The sequence below is a fragment of the Adiantum capillus-veneris genome, chromosome 17 (assembly GCF_014529385.1).
Source record: "Adiantum capillus-veneris isolate H3 chromosome 17, ASM1452938v2, whole genome shotgun sequence".
Classification (NCBI taxonomy): domain Eukaryota; kingdom Viridiplantae; phylum Streptophyta; class Polypodiopsida; order Polypodiales; family Pteridaceae; genus Adiantum; species Adiantum capillus-veneris.
Window position 1 is genome coordinate 62,308,840 of NC_140947.1, and position 14,799 is coordinate 62,323,638.

At 43.6% G+C, this 14,799-nt stretch overlaps 1 protein-coding gene across 2 annotated transcripts in view; it reads right to left on the minus strand.

Moving 5' to 3' along the window:
* The window catches only part of OVA4 (Nucleotidylyl transferase superfamily protein), a 57,099-nt gene extending 50,073 nt beyond the window's left edge, over positions 1 to 7,026 (minus strand). Inside the window, exons 1-2 of one of the 2 annotated variants that reach the window (XM_086486910.1) lie at positions 6,878 to 7,026; positions 6,622 to 6,792 (exon numbers count right to left, since the gene is read on the minus strand). In XM_086486910.1, the coding sequence (XP_086343036.1) occupies positions 6,622 to 6,792; positions 6,878 to 6,939 (233 nt within the window). In that variant the 5' untranslated portion in view covers positions 6,940 to 7,026. Of the gene's footprint in view, positions 1 to 6,611; positions 6,793 to 6,877 lie in introns of those variants that run through there. The other variant, XM_086486911.1, reaches the window with a different exon arrangement.
* Between the last annotated feature and the right edge of the window lie 7,773 nt (positions 7,027 to 14,799).

Here is a 14,799-nt window from a genome sequence, read left to right on the forward strand (position 1 = left end):
GAAGGCCCCACTCTCGTCGGCGAGAGTGGTTTACTTATTGATTGCACAAAGTGGTACAATGCGGATGCAATGGACTGATGCAACTTGGGACTATGCCGATGACGACGACGGTGACGACGACGACGACTTTAGGGCTCAAATCTGTGGTCTTTCTACTGCTGAATTTCGGGACTGTTTCGGTGGCTGAAAATGACTGTTTTGGCTGCGTTTTTATGGGCTGAAAATGGCTATCTTCTACAACCAACTAGGGCTGAATCTACTACCGTCTTCAAAGCTGAAAACACTGCTGCATCTGATGCGATCAAGGCTGAAAACCAAAAACGCTGGGCTGCCTTGTATCGTTAGCAAAACGTTGGCCTCCTGCTGCAGATTGGGCTGCAAATAGAAAACGCTAGGACTAAGTGCATCTGCTGTGGTCAAGTGATGCTGAAAACGCCAAGCAATGGTGGGGGATGGCGATGGAAAAACTAAAAACGCTGGGGTATCTGTGGCGAGGATGGAAGACCAAAAACGCCAAGGGTGTTGATGGGGGTTCCTCTTGAGAAGGTGCCTGTTGAGCGGGAAGCTCCTGCTGCCTCTTCTGCCAGAAAGTGCTAACTTGGGTTTGCTTATATATTAACTTAGCAAAATTGCCCTACCTACTTTTGTTGGAAAGTCAATTAAAAATAATAAGTGAAAAATACCAAAAATAGGGAAAATAGGCTAAATGCACTGGAAAATCCCCTGACTGAAGCTGATGGATTCTCAAGGGAATACTGATGATCATGCTGTGTGCAACCGGAGGATATGCATCTACACTAAGTGACTGGGCATGCACGGTCTATGAATAGACTCACAAAAGTGCCAGATCACCTCTAATCTAGACTAACTGGACTGACTGAACCCTGATCATGCTGTAGCTTGTCCACTGACACATAGGGTTGGATGTGTCACATGACAATACTCGTTCCAGAAGAGATATTGGCACACAAGGATAGAAAGATTAAAGGTAAAGCGATTAGGCGGTTCTTGGTTGAATTCAAGAACTATTCTGCATTGGGAGGAGGACCTAGCAGATACTCCTCAGATTTTGGAGCTTTACCTTGAAGCATTCGGTTTAGCATAGTCTACTCCGATAGAACCTCGATTTCAACATGGGTGAATCTAGTGCAACGGGCTTGCACAAGAGGGGAGTCACTCCGCTCCTTTGTCAACGGATTACCCCGATTTGGATAGAGTCACTTATGTCTCTTTGGGTTTCAGGGATACTATTGGGCTGACACTATTCTGTTGTATAACTTTATGAACTGGAATTCTCGAAAATCAAAATGATTGATTTGTACTTGACTTGTTTCAGTGCAGGAACTGAAAGACGAAATGACTGCAGCATTTCGGTCTCATAAATCTCTACAGACATGATTGCAATAAGGATTAGTTAATCGGGCATCTGTGAGGTCCCAACTGGATCTAGATGCGATTACTAAATACGTTGCCGATTAAACATGGTCTAAGATTTGGAATGAATTTGAATGTGATTTGTCATGTGATGTCAAGTGATCTCCTGTGATGTCCGGTGATGTGGCTATCAATTTGTACAAGTGTCAGATGTGTTGTGTCTAGTGCGTCGGTACTAATAGTCAGTGTCTACTAAGACAGTTTATGGCCTCTATCTGTTTTGCAAGTGTAATCGAGGGCGATTACAATTCTTTCAAGAGGGGGTATATCACAAACTGGTGACGTGGCACCACCTTTTGGCCACAGGACGAGGGGCCGCTGATGAAATGCGCCGAAAGACTGAAATGCTGACGTGGCTGAATGTTGACATGGCAGCCCGGAAATTCTGCCGGATTTTGCATTGGTGGTTCGTACACAATACGGAAATTACGCGGATGACGTGGCAGTCCGTACGCTGTACGGATTTGCGCAAATTACGTTGGTTGTTTTAATTAGCAGCTTTTGGGAACTTTGCTTTTGAGTTAAAAGATTTTGGGGCTCTGCTTTTGGGCATCCCTTGCACCAATAAATAAGTGGGTTGGGCCTCATTACTCAGAGCATCTGGACGCAGAGTCTGAGAGTGAGCGCCTACCGACTCTCTTGTACTTTGAACAAAGATTAATATAAAAAGAAATACCGAAAGGGGCGCCAGTCTTTGAAGCCAATACCTCTGGGCACAAAACTAAGCCGACGGGCCGCGTCGTCTTTGTGAACTGTTTTGAAGTGAATCTCTGTTGTGTAGCAGTAGAATCTTGACTTGGGGTGTCCAAGTTTGTAACAACCTTTGTACCAGCTCTCACCCATTATATTCCCACACGCACATCAACATTGTGTTGTATTAGCCCCCAGTCACTACTTTCACCCCCCATTTCTCATATCCTACAGAGTTCCAGCTAGCTGCTTAGTTCACATCTAGCAGTTAAGATTTTAGTTTTTCACTTTACTTCATTTTATTGTTGTGCCTAGACATTGTATTAGATCCACCAAGATTGTATCAGTTTGGTCTCATAGGTCATTTTGGCCTTTTGAAGACGTTTAATATAGCATTTCATCTCTCTCTCTCTCTCTCTCTCTCTCTCTCTCTCTCTCTCTCTCTCTCTCTCTCACAGAAAGCACATCATTGATTCTCTATTACTTTGACCCCCTATAGGCACCCAAGAGGTGCCTACCTATAGGGAAGTAAATCTGATACAAACGCCCAAAGGCAAAGTACAAGGCTGCCCGACGGCATAGACTGAAAAAACTAAAACAAAATGCCCTAAGGCTGAAAGAATTGAAAAAACTAGGAGAAAAAGCCCCTCCTAGCGAGGGTAAAAAGTACCCCAGAAGAAACTGACCCGGGAGGAAGGAGGATGGGCGGGAAGATGCATTGGTAGACACGTAGAGCCGCTATGATACCAAAAGCGTAGGGATATTCCATCTTGACAATGCAGCACAAGCACCCTGCGACGTCAAGTAAGCACGACAGCATGCAACACCGCACGCAACCACACATACACATCCAAACCTACACGCACACCAACAACCGTGCCTCACACACACATTCAAAAACACCTACCCGCAAGAACAAACACAGACGCCAACTCAAGCGCAAGACCCGCACTAGAACCAAATAGAAAAAACAAGCGCACGTGCACACACACACACACAAAAAAAAAACACAATCAAGCACACATAGAGCGCACACATTTACACGTGCACACACACACTCCCACCCACCATACACACGCACACACAAACCCCAATCCTTACACCCACAACAGCCACAGAACAAGGCAACACTAAAGGGCAACATGTAGGGTGCAAAGTGCCAAACTGAGAGCGGGGGAAGGGAGTCGAGCCGAGGATCTAGCAAGGGCAGCGCGCAACGACAGAGGTAGGGGTAGGGGGCGGGCAGGTACAGGCAACATGGGCACGGGGCACGGCACAAACAAGGCGAGGGCGCTACGTCGTAGAGGCATGAGCCGAGCAGCAACGATGCACAGAGGATACAGGGCAGGCGCGGAAGTCGAGAAACAAGTGGGGACAGGGCGCAGAGCCGAACACGCAAGGTATTAGTCCTACAAGGAGAGGGGTCACCCTTCAGCTCGGGTTTACAGCCATATCTCTCTCTCTCTCTCTCTCTCTCTCTCTCTCTCTCTCTCTCTCTCTCTCTCTCTCTCTCTCTCTCTCTCTCTCTCTCTCTCTCTCTCTCTCTCTCTCTCTCTCTCTCTCTCTCGTTAGGGTTCGCGAGCATCTCTCTGGGGTAGTCCTCCCCTTGTAGAGGGGCGGCCTATGGGAGGGCGTTAGGGTCCAACCCTGCTCTACACAAGCCGACAAACGACAGCAATGGGTTGAGGCTTTCGACAGCAGGTCGTGGCCTTTGTAGGCTCGCTCCATAGGTTTTTTGCAATGTGTCAGGGTCCAGCCTTGCTCTACACAGAGTTTGCAAGGCGTACGATTTTTTGATGACGCTTTCTTGAGCAAATCCAAAGGTTTTCTTTGATGTTTGCATTTTCTTGTTCTCGTTGTTTTCTTGAACCCATCAGTGGTTCCTCTCGAGTTTTCCTTGAGAGCTCCTCGGATTTGTAGACCTCCCAAGCATAGAAGACCCCTGCCAAAACATGACTGAGTTTTGCAGCCGGGCGAGCAACCCCTAGCAAACTTGATCACATTACTCAACTTCAAGCAGCTCATGTCACGAGACGGGCACCACGTGCCAATGGAAAAGAATAGACTAAACAACTTTAAGCACTTCAAATAACAACTAAACTGAAGGCGATAGACAACACGAGACGGGGAGTGACAAAATTCCACCCCAAGAGAGCACTTGCCCCAAACCTTGGCGCCCCTTTCGGTATTTCTATATATTACTTGAACTTAGTACAATGACGGTACTCCCGCTCTACACCCTTCACCCAAAGAGTGCCAGAGACTGAGCCCTCTCCACATATTTAAAGGCCCTTGGCCTTGAAAAGCAATCAAACTCAAAAGCAACTGGTCCAAAAGCGTGAGCCCAGAAAGTTGCCAACGCGTTTTGCGGAAATCCGTACAGCTGCCACACCAGCACGTCAATGCGAATTCCGAGAATCCGTACAGCTGCCACGTCATCATTTCTCCGTGTGTGTGTGTGGGCTTGCTTTATTTTAATGCCTTTATGTCACTTGGGCCCCATCGGACAAGGTCCCATAAGTTGGTGGGAACTTCTTCTGCTTCTTCTTCTTCAGCTGCTTCTGCTTCTTAGGGTTTAGGCCTCTGGGCGGGAATCTGCAAGTTGGCTCCGTTCTTCAGTGGCTTGATACGTCAGTAATTTGTGACATCCCCGCTTCTTGAAAGAAAGTAATCGTCTGCGATTACAGCATCAAGTTAGCTAAAAATTTCCATGGGTCATTCTGAGAGACAATCAATTTTCTCATTCCAAATCAGAGCTCTTTATTTCTTGGGTCGTTGATTTCCAAGAAGAAGCTCATCCAATAAGAAGACTCATTCCAGATCGGAACTCTTGATATCCTGGGTCGTTGACTTCCCAGAAGTATCTCATCCAATAAGGAATATTCAACGGTTGGCACATCACAATGCAACACAAATGCTCACATATGCATTCTAAAACTTGCATAGTCACAAGGGACGCATTCCGGGACGGGGAATGAGGGACGGGGGACAGGGCTCAAATGGATTTTTAGTGTAAAAAAGAGGACGGGATGGCAAGTGGGGACGGGAAGCCCGAAAAAGGGTGTCCCCTGTTATTATGGCTAAAAGACATAGAAACATAAAGTCGCCAATGAACACTTCCCTCGCAAATAACCATCCAAAGTCCGGGTAATGAGTTGTTCAACGACTCCCTCATCACTCCTCCCGCATAACCTAAAAAGGTCTGCGCCGAGAGATATAGAGGCCTTTTACAACCAAACGCCCCCCCAAACCCAGCCTGTGTCGTTTGGAGGTTTAAGCATACAACCAGACACTCCCCAGACATCCCGTTTGCGTCGTTTTGAGGTTTTCTAGCAGCTCCTCGACATCCCGTCTACATCGTTCTGAGGTTCTGACAATAAGAAAACAGCATTCCTCACTACTCCACCCAGAATAAACCACCAAGCATTGAAACCAGAGTCAAACAATTCAAATCGGCACCAAGACAAGTTTAAAACAGATATCATCCATTTCAAACAAGATCACCAAATACAAAATTCAAACTTGAAAACCAATCCTGACATCAGTCGAGCTTGAAAAGACGACTGGCTTTCCATCCTAAAACTTGCACCAGGATTAAGGTTAGGTTCCTTCATAAGGTCGTAGTCGACCACAACATTTTCCATCAGCTCTTGGACAGACAGTGTTCCTTTGGCGGCGATGGTAGTCCCAAGACATAGCAATCACACATGACCTCCAAGGTCATCAGCTCGAGAAGAAACACCTACTGAGAGATGTCGAGAAATTTCAAGTTGTAATCTGCTAGAGTTTTCGTGGCAAGCATTTCAGGATAACCCACTCTGCCAGAAGTTGCAATCTAAAGGAAGATGTCTGAAAGCATGTAACTTCGGGCAAAAATTCTCTTGAAAGCTTGCCAAATCCTTGGAGTATGCGGCTTAGTAGCTATGGACATCCACCACTGCATGGCACTGTTTCTATGAAAAACAGCAGCTTGAAAAAAAAGTTTGATCCTTCTCTGCAAGTGATCTTTATGGCTTATGCCATGTAAGACAGAGCGATGAAGACGAGAGCACGCCCGATGCACGATGAAGTAAGGATGGAGTGGCTAATAAGTCCAGAGTCAGGACATGAAGATTCTTTAATAAAATTTAAAGTGAACTTTGGAAGCGCCATCTTGCTCTGTCTGCTTTTTGGTAGGACCGGTATGCTTTCAAAAAAGCACACACCTGAAGCTCTAATAACACTGTCATGAGACAAGCACCACGTGCCAATGGAAAAGAACAAACTAAACAACCTCAAACAGCTTATTTCAACTTGTTGATTGACACGGATTAAAGTCGGCTATCTTTTCGAAGTGCTATTGAATAGAATTGTCAATTGAGCAGAACGCCAAGCAATATCACTACTTTGGGCCTTTCCGTGAAAGGCGAGCTTCACCACTTGGATAAGAATTAATTGAAATTAACAATGATGAGAAAATACATGTGAAGGTCACAACACTCACTCACTTGCACTCACTTCAAGGCTGGAGGAGCCACGTCGGCCAAAGCTGCATATTGGGCAGGCATTGTCTCCACATTAGAGGCATGCAAGGCGCTGCATAAACGAGCATGGCTGATGAAATTGGTTATTCTCCCATCTGAGGGCACCCATGCGGGTCCCTTGGAGGCTGCCCCTAAACGATGTTTCCTGCAAGAAAGAAGCACTGAGCAATTCTCTCTCTCTCTCTCTCTCTCTCTCTCTCTCTCTCTCTCCATTGTACAAAGCCACATACAGTGAGAGTCTACTGGCCGAGAAGCAGAGCCGGGACGGGGCGCTCAAGTGAGCTAGCGCCATATACACGACAGCCCGACTCTAGGTGGATTGTGAAGCAAGTACAAAATTTATATTAGGCCTCGGTATAACAAGGTCGTCTACAGTAGACTGCCTCCAATTAAAAATTGAAATTGCTGGTTAGTAGTTGGCAATTTCTTTCACCATAGTGCCTATTTGAAGGTAATGACAATAGGATAAGGTATGTAAGACAAGGTTTGTTCCCTAGCAACAAATAGGAAGTAAGAACATTAATCTAGAGAGAATATAAGGGTGAGCAAATCTCATCTGGCGTAAAAGTACATTTAGGGTTTTCGACAATGGTGAAAGACTCCCATCATAGTCCAAAAATACAAAGATATGCTTTCCATTTGCAGTTCTAATCTATCCCTCAAAATTCTCTACTACGGAAGAACGATTTTTCTATGAAACAAAAGAATATGATGTAAATTACTCTCTTTGTCAACAAGAGTAGATCCAATGACAAAAGAACGTATGTCCCATACTTAGCATTTCAATCACAACAAGGATATATATGCTTCTCAACAGAATGTTCGTTCTACAAATGTAAGTGGAGGCATTCTATTTTGCCATAGAAAATTTCTTGCATTGGAGCTTTACAAAGAAGGTGACAAAAGTAGGAAATTTGTTGAAATACAAAGTTTTGGCTTTAGAAATAAATGAGGACTTAATGTTTATGAAGTTGAAATTAATTACAAGAAGGAGATTGAGTTTATCCAAGACATGAATGAATATCACAAGGTAGCACTTGATATGACAAGTATTTGGAACTTTTACATCAATGTCGAGTGTTCTTGTCGTTCCATTTTGTGTAAGTTGGTAGCCAATCATCCTCATGTAAATGGTGAAGCCATTTCTATGGCCATTTCCACATGTACACTTTGAGAATCTTTATTTGTGTTTTTGGGGACAATATACATTTTGTAACATTTAATGGCCTAAAAACTTGTATGTAGTGGAAATTAGCATGAACATAGTGGGCATTTCATTAGAATAGATTCCTAATGAGAAATTACAAGAGTGCTTGGGTGGAGAGAGCAACAAAAAGCATAACACCTAGTTAGATAGCATGAACAATACTTTCAAAAGAGAGAGAAATTAATCTATTGACAATAGTTGAGGACCGGATTTTCATGGAGCCGGTCCCCCCTCCAAAAGGCTTTGTATTATGGTTTCTCCCATCAAGAGAGACATTGTACAATACAATTCTTTGTGCTCCTTCAAGACTAGCTAGTGCAATGAAGATGAAAGCTTCATGCACTAAGCAAAACACTTATCAAACACAACATCAATTATCCCCGGTCTCAGATCCAAGACCTCACACACCTTCGAAGATGGTGAGAGCTAGCAGGGTATGAGAGTAGATTGAGAGGAAGAAGGAGTATTCTTACGAGAAAGATGTACATCTCCTCACATAATCACTCATATTAGCATAGCTTAGCTTAGTAATTAGCATGGTAGAGGAGATGAGCATGCATTGAAGCTTGGCTCTTGGTTGGATTTGCATCACAAAGCCAAGAGTTGTTGGTGTAGGCCTCCCTTCTCACAAGCTTGGAGTAGGTGATAAGCTTTCCATTAAAGCTTGAGAAGGAGAGAGAATCTTCTTTACTTCACACATGAGCTTGTGTGAGTGTGTGTGTGTGTGATAATGCCTTGCAAAAATCAGCCCCCTCTCTCTCTTGGTCGACCCCTCTTGCTATTTGCTCATGCTCTCCTCTCATTGGACCTCCCCAGGCTTAGCCAATGGTAATTAAGCAGTATAAGTGATAGCCTTCTGACATGTGTCCCCCTTTCCCCTTTTGTGAGAGCTTTAGGTAATTTAATAATTCAACTAAACTCTCATTGGACCCATTTTCCTCCTAGCCAATAGGAATCAGGCAAGCCATTGGGCTGTTGAATGCTCATTGGACCCCTTGGGAGACTGTCCAATAGTCTTCTAGAGGACTTAATTCTCATTGGTTCTTTTATTAAGTGTTTTTAAATTAATTAAACTAGATTTACTCTAGCCTAATTCTCATTGGTCCACCTCCAAGGCCATCCAATAGGAATTGGGTACACCTTGTGGGCATCTGGGCTAGGGAGCTGACATGTGTCCCTCATTCCCTGTGTAAAGGGAGCTTGTGTGTGTGTGTGACTTTCTCTCTCATCCCCTACAAGCTAGGCTCGCCCCCTCCTATGTAGGGATTTGAAAAGACTTTTGGGACACACACAAAGCATCCAATTCCCCGCATGGTTGACCTTTGGACACAACCTTTGAATTTTGGAACCTTAGCATTTTGGAAGTCTTAATGGGCTGAACCTTAGGGTCTTTTTAGCCCATTGTTGCACATGGCTCTTTTGCAGATGCCCCCCCCCTTTGGATCCCTACTGTGGCCGGTCTGCTAGCTTAACCAATATTCTAGCTTTTTCTCCCCTGGCACTTCCCCATATTAAATAATCAGTTTAACATGAAAAAATCATTTAGGAGGATTAGATATTGATTATTATGACATTACCTCTCTCTTGAAATCATAGTCGTCCTCGACTATGGTGTAGAGAAGATAAAGCATATTCATGAGTCCTTTTCTTAGCGGGTAGATGATCCCTATGTTACCCTACGACATCATTCCACAATGGATGACTAATCCATTTAGCGCTGGAGAGCCTGAGGCTGCCGCAAGCATGTCTGCACATTAGTCCTATCAATCTTCCATATTAGAGTGACAAGCTCTACTTGGTGTTTGGGAGACGTCGTGCATACTACTTCATTTTTGTGCACAATACAGAAAAAGAGAGTCTTATAAGACAAAAACTTTGTTCATTTTTAACATTTTGTACATTTTGCTTACTCTTGGGAAGCATTGTAAGCATTGACAAGGTTTAGGTTATCCTTTAATTGTATGCCTTGCATCCATCTAGCATCTTCAAAAGGATAATTCTTAAACTTAATAAGATATCGTCGGATAGTCTTACCGCCTCTTAGTACCTTGTCTTCACGTCGGAGAATGGACTCGGGCTGCAGCACCTCCTCTTGGTCCTCGATCTCCGGTGGGTCTTCAGTAGTTGGTTCTTGAGGTGGCTCTCCTTTGTAAGGCTTTAATAGGCTCACATGGAAAGCATTGTGTATGAGCCAATGATTGGGCAACTTGAGTTGATAGGCCATCTCATTGATTGGCCTAAGAATCTGGAAGGGACCATAGTACCTTTTTGCTAGTTTAGCATAGTACTTTTGGTGTCCCGTAGGATTCTGGCCCATCGTGTGCCTTAATCGAGCCTTGGGAAACTTTAATAAGACCCAATCATTTTCTTTAAAGGCTTGGGCTCTTCTGTGCTTGTCAGCAGAGCAGCCTTTTGCCTTTGTTGTGAGCTAGAGATAGCATCCTTAATGTTTTGAAAAGATTCTTGTAGGTCTCGGCTATACTCATCTGCAGCAAAGATCTTCCCATGTACTTTAAGTAGCAAGGGACTTTTTGATCTTCCCTCAATTACCTCGAAAGGTGCTTTTCCCGTGGAAGTATGTACAATGTTATTGTAAGCATACTCCACTAAGGGTAAGTACTTCTCCCATTGGGATCTTTGATCTACTTGCGTTACATAGGCTTTTAGTAGATCGAGGATTGTTATGTTAGCTATTTCACTTTGGCCATCCGTTTGTGGATGATAGGCCGAAGAGAAGTTTAGCCTTGTCCCTAAATTCTCAAAGAGACCCTTCCAAAAATTACTGGTCATTCTAGGATCTCTATCCGACACTATGGACATTGGCAAGCCATGGTACTTGAAAATTTGTGAAATGAAGAGGGTTGCCATTTGATGGGCTTTGATAGTCTTTTTGACAAGTATAAAATGAGCTTGTTTACTGAACCTGTCTACTATCGTCCATATTTCCGTATTCCCATGGATAGACTTAGGCAATCCAAAGATAAAATCCATGGATATGCTCTCCCATGGTGAATTAGGGATTGTCAAGGGTTGAAGCAATCCAAGTTGCTTCCCTCTATCAAATTTATTCTTTTGGCATACCACACATTTAGAAACATACTCTTGTATGTTCGCTTTTATGGTAGGCCAATAGAAATATGTTTTAATTTCCTTTATGGTAGACTAAATCCTTCTATGCCTCGCATAAGGTGGAGCATGAGATTCATACATTTGCTTTCTCACATAGTGAGTTAGTAACACATAGTCTATTGCCATAGAGAAGATAACCATCTTGTAAAGTAAATGGTTCTTCTTTCTTCCCTAATGCAAGGGCTGAAATCACATCTCTAAAATCGGGATCAATAGCATACTCATCTATCATTGAAGATAGATCATTGTGAGTTGCTATGGAAACCGCATTCACTCTCGGCCGTCTTGAGAGTGCATCAGCTACTTGATTATGCTTGCCAGCAATGTGAGCAATATGAAAATGAAATTGTGAAAGGAAATTTTCCCACCTCATTTGTTTGTCGGAGAGCTTGGTCTGCATCATGAAGTACTTAAGACTTTGGTGATCCGTTCGCAGAATGAAAGGAGTCCCCAATAAATAGTGCTTCCATGAGTCTAAGGCATGTAGAACTGCAAGGAACTGTTCCTTTTCATATATGCCTAGAGCTTGCTCAACAGGGTCGAGCCTTCGAATTTCATAGCCTATGGTGTGCCCTTCTTGGAGCAAAACAGCTCCAAGGCAATCACCACAAGCATCACATTGGACCTCAAATGGTTTTGAGAGATCCGGTAGTGTAAGCACAAGTTGAGAGATAAGCTTTTCTTTAAGCTTTCAAAAGCATTGTTCTCCTTAGTAGACCATGTATACCTAACGCTTTTCTTTGTTAGGTCATGTAATGGTCCCGCAATTTGTGAGAACTTTTCTATGAAGCGTTTATAGTATGCACACATACCTATAAAGCTTCTTAGTTCATGAAGATTCTTTGGTTTAGGCCCTTTTATTACCTCTAACTTTGATGGATCCATTTGGATGCCATCTTGAGAGATAATGTGACCTAAATACTGAATCTCTTGCAAGAAAAATTCACTTTTCTTTCGATTAACATAAAGTTTATTCTCTCTTAAAACTTGAAATATTACCTGGAGGTGTTGCTTGTGTTCGTCTAGTAGATGATAATATCAACAAAGAACACTCCAGTGAAGGTTCGATGAGGCCTGAACAACTTCTCCATCAAGCGGTTGAATGTGGCTGGTACATTGGTCAAGCCAAAAGGCATGACAGTGTATTCGTAAAGACCAAATGTGGTGCGAAATGCGGTCTTTACAATGTCTTGATCAACTATCCTTATTTGATGATAGCCGCTTTTTAGGTCAATCCTACTGAAGTAGATCGATCCTTGTAGCTTATCAAATAGGTCTTCTACCCGTGGAACGGGAAACCTATTCTTGATAGTGATCCTATTTAGTGCTTTATAGTCGACACACATACGATATGTGCCGTCTTTCTTTTGCACTAATAGCACAGGTGAGCAAAATGGAGATGAGCTAGGCCTAACCATGACCTTCTCAACTAAATCATGCACTTGCCGCATAATCTCCTCTTGTTGAGCTTGAGAAACTCTATAAGGAGGTTTATTAGGCGGTGAACTTCCTGGAAGAAGTTCAATTGCATGGTCATCATTACCTCGTTTAGGAGGTAGCTCACAAGGGATGTCATCAATAAAAACATCTTGAAACCCCTTGAGAAAATTGGAAAACTCTAATTCCTTTTGGTTGCTTTTATTTTCTTTTGCTAAAGCATTAGGTTCATTTTGAGAATCTTTAACAAAAATCATGTACACGAAAATAGAGCTCTTTATTGACTTGTTAAAAGCTGGTGTATGTACAATGGGGATAGTGTTACCCATTTCCTTAGTATCTATATACATGTCTTTTTCCCTTAACTTAAAGGAGATTCTCCTTTCATGGAATTTAACATTGGCAGCCAGGCGATCAAACCAGGGTACCCCTAGGATTACATCCTCATGCTTGAGAGGAGAGATAAAGAAGTCCTCTTTGTCCACATAGCTTTGGACATGAAGCCTCAATTTCCGATTAAGGGAGTGACTGAAGCTTCTTGCCCCTTGAAAGCACTGTCTGCGGGTAGGACATCTCCCATCTCATAGGCTTGTATGCCTAGCTTGGTGGCCAACTCTATAGATATAAAATTGTGAGTAGAACCAGGGTCAAAGAGAATAAAAGCATCATGTTCTCTTACCTTTCCCCAAGCATGGCATAGAGGAGATCCTTTGTGGTGAGTTTGGTGAGTGTCCTCCTCTTGGATTTCAACCAAGGTAGCTCTAGGAGGATCTTGGCAGTTGTTCTTTTGGGGACAAGCGTGGTACGCATGCCCTTGTTCGCTGCACTTGAAACATCGGCTATCCTTGCGATAACACTCAAGCTCTTCAGGAGAGAGTTTGTTTTTACCTTTGTAAACTCCCTTCTCTTTAGCTTTGTTGGAGTTGCCCTTAGGAGACTTTTGGACATTGTCCTTCCCCTTAGGCTCGTTGGAACCCTTCTTTTTCGTGGGCTTATTAGTTCTTTTAGCCCCCATTTGGAAATTGATTCGAGAGGCCACCATAGTATGGTGTATTACCGCCGATATGGTACGTGGCCTTTGGAAGTTGACATACTCCGCCATTTCTTCGGTTAAGCCCGCACAAAATTGTTGCTTTTGCTCTCCAAAATCCAACTTTTTGAAGATAGTGGCTTTGAGTTGTAGGTCCCAAAACTTGTCTACATATTTGTGGATGGCTTCATAGGGAGAGAGCTTTAAGCTTCGCCATTCGGTGAGTACTTTGTCTTTGGCATCGGTGGCCAAAAACTTCTTCATAATGGAAGCTCTTAAAGCTTTCCATGTTCGCAGAGCTTCACCGTTGGCTCGTAGGCTAGACCACCATTTCCTGGCAGACTTTTGAAAGTGCATAGCTACATGGCGTAGCTTAGAGGACTCCGTGAAGCCCTCATCTCCAAACGCCGCATCAAACTGTTGGATATAGGCCAAGACTTTGTCCGTAGCACCAAAGGTGCCATCATAGGTAAGGAAAGAGATGCTCTTCCCTCCCTCTTTGAACTTCTTCAGCTTGGACGACCTCTTCCATGCGGCATATGATTTCCTATGGCCTCTTCTTTTTGATGGTTCAAACGTTGCACCATCACTTTCTTCAGAAGGTGAAGAATTTGAAGAAGGTGGATTAGAGGGTGACCTCTTTCTCGCCTTTTTCTTGTCTTGATCTTCGTTTTCTTCACCATCACTTTCATAAGAGGAAGAGGATGAAGAAGATGGAGAAGAGGGTGTCCTCTTTCTCGCCTTTTTCTTCTCTTGATTTTTATCATCCCTCTTTGAATTATGGTGTGGAGAAGGGTGCGATGGTCTTCTCCGCTTTGGTGGCGATGAAGAGCGTTTAGCCCGCCGTCTTAGTGGAGCCATCTCCACCGAGGTGGCGGGAGACTCACTTCTTTCTTGTTCCTTCGGTGGAGGCTCTTGAGTTCTCCTTTGGGAAGGAGATGCATCATCAAGAAGTAAATTCTTGAGCCCTTCGTATGCATCATCTCATTTTGGAAGGAGATGCATCATCAAGAAGTAAATTCTTGAGCCCTTCGTATGGATTCTCTTCTTCTTCCCGAATCGGAGAGAGACCTCTTTTGGAAGTCTCACAAGGAGGCTTCCTAGGTGTTCTCTCGTCATGGTGTTGAGCTTGGAGAATCCCATGAGCACGGAGCTGCCGTTGCACTTCACTTTGGAGAGATGGATTGCCCATGGCTTGTTGAAGCCTAGAAACAAGATAGTTAACAAGCATCGGAGCATCATTAGTAGCTTGCTCATTAGCAAAATCAAAGTTATCAACATTAATTTCACTCTCTTTACTATTGTCATCCATTCTAACAGCTTTTAGGTGTACTTTGGCACTTCAAGCC